Source organism: Leuresthes tenuis, unplaced genomic scaffold (assembly GCF_036924035.1).
Source record: "Leuresthes tenuis unplaced genomic scaffold, fLeuTen1.0.hap1 SCAF_12, whole genome shotgun sequence".
Lineage (NCBI taxonomy): Eukaryota > Metazoa > Chordata > Actinopteri > Atheriniformes > Atherinopsidae > Leuresthes > Leuresthes tenuis.
Window position 1 is genome coordinate 19,993,199 of NW_027325366.1, and position 9,318 is coordinate 20,002,516.

The window sequence follows — 9,318 nt, forward strand, 5'->3', positions numbered from 1 at the left end:
GAATATAGGAGAAGGTTTTCTTGACTTTTCAACCTTATCAAAAATGTGTGTGTGTGTGGGGGGGGGGGGGGTTGCCTTTGAGTATATTTGTGTTTTGTCTTTCATCTATGCAAATGAATTAAAGCACTTTTTTTTTTTTAAGTATTTCGTCGCATTAACAGAATGTAAAACAAATGCTCCATAAGTATGTTACTCTGTGGCCTAAACCGCTTCTTTGCAGATTATCTATGCGATGGATATCTGAAATTTAAAAGAAAAATGTTCTGCTACAAGAAAGGGGACAAGTGGATCCATTTCATCAGATATAACGTGAAGTTCCCTAAGTGAACAATGCCCCCTGCTGGCAGATTTTAAGCACGACACAACAATCCGCTTCATTTGTTCTTTCTCATCCTGGTCAGGGGAGTAGAGACGGTGCAGCCTCCTCCTCAGCACTTCCAGGGACTCATCGAGCACTCCCACAAATGAGGAGCTATAGAGTTGATTGAATTTTTTGTCCTGCCTCTCCCTGTTCCTCTCTTTTGTTCACATTTACTGTACCGCTTGTAGGAAGTGATTTAAAGTGACTAAACTTCACAGAGATCTTCAGTCCAATAAGCAATTGTAATTTCCAGAGTTCACTTTTCCAGTCTTTTTTTTTTCTCTCTCTTTTCAGTCAACAGAGACTGTACAGCCGTGAATTCTCAGCCTTTACGGAGGTGGATTTTCTGTTCGAAAGAAAATTCAAAGAATGTGACGTACTGTTTTTCAAAGATGTTCATTGTATCTGAGAGTTACTAAATGTTAAAGTAAGTAGCAAGTTCTTCTCGTTTCTTTGAACCATGTCTCTAAGGAGGATACCTTGAAGCTGCTACAATACTTGGAACGCCGGCAACATTAACCACAGACATCATTTTCAGGGACACAAAGAAAAAGGGGAAGAGGGAGGAGGAGAAGAGAAACATTTTGAAATACATTACACCTGTTGTCAGTAGCTCCTTTATCTAATATTCATCACATCTTTCAAATATCTGCAGATGTTGTTGCACCTGCGTGGGAGAGTCAGCAGAAGCAACTGTGAATTATTCCTTTTCTTCTGTCCGATTTTTATTTTTTCTCTCAAATGCAATGCATTTGAAATGGCAGAACTCGATGCGTGTTGATGGGTGGCATCGCTATCCTTGGGCATTGTTCTCAGAAGCGGTGCTGTCAAAATACATGACAGCTCTTTGTGCTACAAACACATTTGTCCAGCAGACAGCTGCTCTGCTGCTGCACTGCTTTTTGTTTTCTACACAAGGCGAAATCAATGTCCAACAAATAAAGTGCCACAGAAAATTAATCATGTCGTTCTGTTGTCTAAAAACAAACAAAAAAAAAAAAAACAGTGACTCTGAGAGTGACCTTGCGAATGCATTAAAGTGGAGATGAGACGAGACAGGCACATCACCTCCAGGTCAAAGTCATCGTCCGACGGCTTAGAGGAGTCGACGCGGCTCAGAAGATCAGTTCTCTTTCAGTGCGAGAGGACGCAGCTCCCGGGGTCAGCGAGGCGGTGGCCAGCTTGTCACTTGGTATGCTAAAACAGCTTCAGCAGCATTGTACTGCCTGGTTTACAACATGAATCATGTTTTGAAATGTGCTCAATCACTGAAATAATTCTATTAAATCTACTTCAAAAGCAAACGTCTTCCGAGTCAATCCTAGAGGAATTTGCACACAAAGGTGGCTCTGAGTTGTGAGATTGGATCGGATTAATCAGTGTTGACAAATTGTTATTTTGTCTTTACAGATTAACAAAAAAAAATAAATCATTTCGAAACAGAGTGCTGTACAACAGTAAGAAGAGTTTCTTATCTAATTGGTTATTGAACGGCTACTTCTGAAAAGCTGCTGGAGATTCTTGCTCAAACCAAACTTATTCAGGCTGCTCTAAAGGTTGGTTTTAAACGGGTTCTCTTCTGTCAGCAAAACGCTTCACGCCTACAGACTGCTGTATTGAAAATTGTGTGAAAAGGTTCAGTACATATTTTAAACATACACCATTTGATTTATTCAGCTTTTCTTAAAAACTTTGAAGCGATTTGGGGTTGGTTTTTTTTTTTTTCTCTTGTAAGTAACATGAAGTTAGGCCAGATAAAGATAATAATTCTCCATCTCCCACAGGCTTTGGGAATAGAATGAAAATCAACTTTTTGGAAGTCTTAACCAATCGAATACCGAATGCTTCAGCCATTAGGTTCCTACATTGCTTGGAATGGTGACGTGAAAAGAGCATCTCGGCGCTCTGCATTAAATGGAAAACATAACACAATCCAAATGTCATGTTTTTTTCTCAATACTGACCAGGACAGTTAAGAATCAAGTCATCTTTAATTTGCATATTTTGACAATGTTAAAGTACATGTTTGAAAACAACTTGAAATAAAATTCTTATAAAATATATTCTCAATTAAACATGTTTCAAGCATGTGTGTTGGAAGGAGATTAAAGCATCCGCCTCATGGATTTTTCTTCTGTATCTTGCACATACTTATCACAAATTAAAGATATCCCAGAAGCCAAAATACGTCACAGATCTGCAGTACAGTGCTCTTGGAAATCAACACATCAGTACAGACTGTCGTAGATTTTGCAGTGCAGATATGCCAGCTTCTCCGCCCTGCTTTTCCTGAGCATGGGGCACCACTCCTGATAGCTCAGCTCTACAACCCTGAAGCCCGCCATCTTCAAGTGTCTCCTCTTCATGGCATGAAGTCCCAGCAACTGCTTTGACTGGCAGCAGTAGTGGTTTCTGCTCGACACCTGAATAGCAACTTTGACGGAGCCTTTTGAGTACTGCCGAGCTGGAACTTTTGTACTGGGTTTGGTAAGAGTCTCTATAAGGTCACTAGTTAAGTCTAGCACAGATTCAAACAGTCTTCCACCTTCATCAGGGGGTAATCTGTGGAGGGATTTGGGCTTAGCTGTTGAAGATGGAGTGGGGCTGCTTTGGGTTTTTATTAGCTGTGCTAAAAGTTCATCAGTAATAGTTACTCCTGTGTTTAAATTCTCCCAGCCCTGATGAGAAGGAGATATGGAACTCTGTTCTGGAGGTGGTGGGTTCACAGCTATGGGCTGTCCATTGGAGTCCAGATGTATTTCAAGGTCGATGGAGCGGGTGTGGGGCAGAATCATTCTCTTGCATACAAACTGCTCCCCTCCAAGCAGATCTTGTAGAGCAGACTCTGCCTCCATAACCTCCGGTTTCTGGCACACATCTGATTGTGCAAACTTCCACAGCATTTCTGCCACCTCCTCCTTCAATTCACAGCTTAACCGCGGGCCAGTCCACTGAGGCAGTTCCAGAGCCACAGCTCCATCTAAAGTGAGCAGGTCTTTTTTCAGATCCAGCTGGGTGTTTTTCAGAGCTAAACTGACAAACTCAGGGCTCAAGGCTAATGCAACGAGGTCCTCTGGGAACTGAGAGACGAAAGCCAAACCTAGAAGGCCAGTAAGCAGGTGCTCTGGGTAGCGCTGAAATTCTGCTTTTCTCTGCCTCAGGGCCTCTGTAAGACTCGGATAGAAAGTTGGACTCTGAATTGGGAGAAACCTTAAGGTGCCATAGGCCCAGAGGAGTTTGCTTGAGTCCTTACTCCTGCAGTGTGGCACTAGTGAGGGAATTCTCTCAGCGACAGCAGTGAGGATGGCATCATTACGATAATGAAGAGCTGAACAAGTCAATACCACGTGCATCAGCCCTGTAACACCCATCCTGTGGGCCCGTTGAGGAATTTCCTGTGCCATGACCTCCAGCCATGACCTATGATAAAGATAACTGAAACGCAGGTATTTCAGCACATTCACAACTGCAAAGTCACTCATCTCCGTCACAAGAGAGAGTGCCTTGTTAACAACACGAGTCACTGCACTCGCCGACAGGGAAGTTTGGGATTTAAAGAGCCCCAGGCAAACAGTGCCAACCTCTTCAGGGTGCAGGTGTTGTAAGTGACGCATGAGAAGTTGCTCCAAAGGACGGATCAAGTCTTTTGGGCAGTTCCTACCTTCTCCAATTATATACAACAGCTGCACCAGCTCAGGGACTCCTATCTGTTCCAGATGCAGGTGGACTGAGTCATAAAGATGCTGCAAGAACTCTGGCACCTGCCTTCCAATACAGCGCCACAAGTCGGCCGCTAACAGCAACTGATGTAAACTCATCTGGTTGGCCCGGCGACACAATTCAGCCTCGTACACCTCGAGCACAGTGTGAGCAGCCGGCATCTCCAGCAAAACAAATGACTGCAGCACGTCCAACAACTGACGATGAGAAAAGAGGCGAAGGTGTTCCACAGAATATCGGAGGAGCACGATAAAGCGCTGGTCACTTCTCACAAGCGACACCTTGTCGTGATGCAACTTGCTGAGTTCCACAAGAAACTGCGACACGTCAGATGGGTTCATCCTGCCCTTTAAAAGGGTTACCTTTTGAAGGATCGGCAACACCTCTACCCATTCAATTTGTTGAGGCCGCTGGGTGAGGTCAAGGGTCGTGGAGGCATACTCTGGCCGGCATTTACGGAAGGCACGCGAGTCCACTTTAACATCCGGTGCGACTGACTTCCTCTGGTAGGATGACACTGATGGTATCTCAGTTTCAGGGACTTTGCTGAAAGCCAAATCAAGCAGTGTGTTCTTTGAGCTTGAGAGACGCCGCGAGCAACTGACACTGTAGTGATTGCTCTGTTGCCAGAAGGAGGGTGCATGAGCAGAGAGACACTGTTCATCTTCATCGTTATCTGTTTGGCTGTGGGAGTTTGTGGAGGTCCTCACAGAGTGAGGATAAGACAATGGGTTGTAATGCAGTCTGTACCCTCCTTGGAAAGAGACTCCCTGGTGTTTCAACACTCTTTTCTTTTCCTCCTGATCATCAGTCTCATCCTCTGGTTTCCCATACAAGTGTTGAGCCTGTGCAGAACCTCTTCTCCAGCCCGGGAGGTACAGCCGCCGAGGAACCCGTCGACACAGCACACGGGCCGCCATCAATGGGCTGGACTGAGAAGAGAACAGACAGGATTTTGATCAACAAAAGTGTGAAATCAACCAAAACCTTAAACTGGTTTGTGCCAGGCAGTGTCATGCAACACAAGGCCATAATTTAGATCACATGATTTGCTACTTAATTACTTCAATAAAAGCGGTAATCAATCATAACAATATCCAAAGAAAGCCCTGCCTATGCAGCACCAAACCCTGAAACTCTTTTGTAAGTGAGACTATATGGGCCAATATCCTGTTCCCAGAATTTAATTTTAAAAGTAAATACATAAACCACATTGCAGGCAAAAATCACAAATTTAGAGCCATTTAGTGGGTAAGGGCACCGAGCAATGGTTATAAGTCTTGACTCACCGCATAAACAGCATCATTTTAGCTCTAAGTGACGATCCACGCGCTCAATAAGAGAAAATATGCCTGTGATTCATATAAATTAATTCAAAATGCTAACGTGACAAGTTCTTCGTCCGCAAAAATTAGGGTTTATACAAGAGAGTATCATTATTGTCAATGTTTAAAATCTATTTGTCCATAAACAAATTAATAGCCTGCAAACACATTTCAGAAGGGTGGTTTGGAACGGAAGAACTCAAAACAAAGCCCACGTAGTGTTCCTGTTCAAACGGACCAGATACGAAAAGATAAACTCGACCATAAATCAAATTATACATGCCTTTATATTTTGGCGTTCGTTTAACTCACCTTTTACCCTCCACCGCTGGCCTAGCGTAAGACCTCATGTAAGTGTGCACAGAGGATGATGCCATTAAAGAAGAGTTGGTTTCACACCGGAAATCAGGTCATTTTAGTTTCAAAATACCAAGCTAGAGACGCTGTAAAACAAATGAAGACATTGCTCTCGAATGTCAGCGCGTTATTTCATTACCAGAACAACCAGTTTAATCATTAAGTGCGCAGTGAATGGTTGAATGGAAGGTGTAAAATGATTATGATGGACACGGTATGTAGCGATATCATTTTATTTTGACAGGATTTTATTTCCGGGGAGGGCGTTAACTGAACACCATTTGACCTATGGCAGCTTGTTAGGTTCAAACGAGAAGAAAACAAAACGCAAATTCTCAAGTTCAATAGTTCTTCGTCTGTACAATTTCCAGAGATAAAAGAAAAAAAACACAAACAAATCGGAATGACATAGTTTCAATACTAAGCTAATGACTTCATGCTTATACCAAGCTTTTTTATGCTCAATAGTCAAAACTGAATACAACTACACCTATATGCTATAAGACAGTGATAATATATGCTATAAGACAGTGATAATACATCTTATTTATTAAGGTGATCATGTAACTCAATAACTTCTTTGATATAAGACAAAATACACGATATCTGAAAGAACCCTAAAATTGAAAATGGATAGACAGTTGTTATATTAAACAACATCTTGTGCATTTTACCTAATAATTTCATTACAATTCAGTTTGTATCAATACATTCAGTGTGTGTTAATCAACTGGATTAAATTCAGTGAAGAGAAGTTTATTGTTGAAAAAAATTAGATCTGCCAGTTGCGCTACATATACAATTTTTTTGCTCGACTATTCTGAAGTGAAGCTGAATAACATTTCACCATTTCAGTGAGGCCTAAAGAGTTTTAGCTCTCTCAGGGGTAAAGCCTATCCGGATTGACTTCTATTGATTTTGCATTTAAATTTTTACGCACATTTGTCATTCATTTACTCATTCTATTTTCTTATTTGCAAGAAACAGTTTAATATTTCCTGTATAACCATCATTTAAACTTCTAAAGTTATTAGAAACGTAAGCAATCCCTTTGGAGAATACATACAATTTCCATTACCCTCAAAGTGTAAAATTATTATCTAAATCTCTTATCAGTCCTGCTGAGGTACACTGTAAATGCATTACCTCCCCATCTCACAATACCGCAAGAACAAGAGCTAAATTATATTAAATTGTTCATATTCTGGGGTCTTTTTATTTCTCATGCTTACTCATAGGCCAAACAAGACACTTGAATAGAGCAGTGCCATCTTAGCACCAGAACTCTAACTTGTGACCTGATTGCTGTGAAATAGGTTCTCTGAATGTAGTTTGAAAGTGTGTCAGTGTAAAAAAAAATTAAAAGTATTAGTTTAAAGGTAAGAAATTCCTTGTAAAGTAAATTATTAACGGTGAAATAGTTTGTGTCTAAACCTTTTGTGGCCTAGCACAGATATATCAATACTAGAGCTTCAATTTAGAAAATAACCACAGTACATTTCATGCTTAATTCAGCACTTTGTTCTTAATAGGAAGACCATCACTTAAAGCAGACAGAAATATCATATCTTAAAAGTTTAATAATAAACTGTTTGTTTCATCCTCCGCACAGCCCACCTCTGTGTGTTCTGGTAAAACTTATATAAATTTATTCGAACTACGCAAGGCCTCAAAAGCGAAGAAATGCTGTTTTATGTATCAAACATGTTTCAAACCGATATAATTAAACTTTTACTAACCTCTTTAGTTCTGTAGATTTGTTAGAAATATTTCTTTTTTTTACTGCTGTACTTTTTTAGCTTTGTTCGAAAATGTGAAAAAGAACAAACAATTCAAAAGTTCAAAATCTGCTACGGCTCATGCAATATGTTTTGCATCTAGAATTCAAGAACTAAGTGAACCTCTATAATAAGTAACATTCCGATCTTATCTGCTGAGTACATTTACGTCCCAAATATGTTCAACCCTCATGTGATAAGAGTGAATATGTGAACATATGGATTTCAACTATTGTTTTCATATTAATGAACTCTAAAAAGCATTTTATGTGCGTCCTGATTCATTACAATTTATGCTATTTGATTAATCAGATTTCTTTGCTTGCTAAAACACTTTATAACATCATAAAAGACTGTTCCTGTTGTTATCACCCCTATCTCCTCGCTAATATTCTACTTCATTTTTATCCTAAAAATTTAAGAGAATTTTTTTTTTACTATTTCTAAGAAATTATTTACCATTGATAATGGCCTACATCCATGCAGTAGCTTTATGTTTCCCTATTTGAACAAAACAAAAATGTTTAAATGTTAACATGGTTTCTAATCGTAACATATTATCTGCATTTTCTGTACAAGCAGGATGGCATGATTTTGAGTCTCTCTTTTTTATTACTTCAGACATGACTGAATTCAGAGGTGAAAGGTGAATTGGACTGACCTGTGGCCATAAACAAGATAATTCCCTCGTTTCTACAGGAACACTCAATCTATCCTTTCCGTGGAAGCAGCATGGCAACAGACACTTGAAACTGTGTTGGTTGCAAGAAGATATCAACTTAGATTTCATTTCAAAGTCTAACACAGCAGCATATTGTATAAATAAAGATATCCTAAATTAGAAAAAAATTGAGTTTTTATAAAAGGGGTATCGAGTTGGAGGTTAATTTGTAGTTTCCAGATAAGGTAGAAGCTGGCCACTGGTTTAGCTATCATATTTGATGCGCACAGGACTTTTTAATATAGAATGTTTACATCAGTAACATTTATGATAAGGCTGTGATACTTGATACATGTATATATCTTTAAAATATGCAGCTTTTAATTGTGTAGCCCACAATTACAATGATGTATGAAGTGTTCATGTGATATGGGTTAATGAACTATAGTGCTGTTTTCTCATAACCTGTATTAGTAAAGCCTTAAGTGTGAAATGAATATCAAATTTGATGTACCAAAATGTTTACTACATATTTACTTTTTATGAAAGTGTTTTCAATGACTGGCAATGGTGGTTAAACCAAATTCCCCAGTGTTATCTTGATTAAAAAGTCTAATAAACCAATTAGATAGTACAGCAAAGTTGTTATTTTTTGTTATTTCTTAATAATGCTATATGTCTACTGTAGTCAGTACTATTTAATTGTACTCACAATTATGTTTCATTTGAGCGTTTTTACCACTCGTGAAAAATTATTATTATAACAATAAGAATTAAAAGAAATATGCAGCCAATACAACAGAAAAAAAACAACACAACAAAGACCCTAGTTTTGAATAAATGAAGCTGTTTTGAACACAATAAAGGACGTCATTATCAACTATTTCTATATATAATTAGAAAAATATAAACTGTTTTAATAAATGTTTCTATAGTAAGACTTTTATCATTCCTAGATATTTTTTCGTTATAATGCATGTAGTCTAAAACATGTCAGGCCACATAAAATCATATCATGTTTATTAGATTTTGGCATGTGGTACAACGGCCTATGATTTTCCTATTTTCAATGTTTTCCAAGAGCACGAAGTGGTCAAACTTCAGAGAGGAAGTAGC

The 9,318-nt window shown here is 39.1% G+C and overlaps 1 protein-coding gene across 1 annotated transcript; it reads right to left on the reverse strand.

The window, feature by feature from the left end:
* Positions 1-2,295: 2,295 nt before the first annotated feature.
* Positions 2,296-5,798, reverse strand: fastkd5 (FAST kinase domains 5). Its single transcript, XM_072396979.1, has 2 exons — positions 5,719-5,798; positions 2,296-5,013 (listed from the first exon to the last, which is right to left on the reverse strand). The coding sequence occupies exon 2, from the start codon at positions 4,999-5,001 to the stop codon at positions 2,590-2,592; it is 2,412 nt and encodes an 803-aa protein (XP_072253080.1). The 5' UTR covers positions 5,002-5,013; positions 5,719-5,798; the 3' UTR covers positions 2,296-2,589.
* Positions 5,799-9,318: the final 3,520 nt, after the last annotated feature.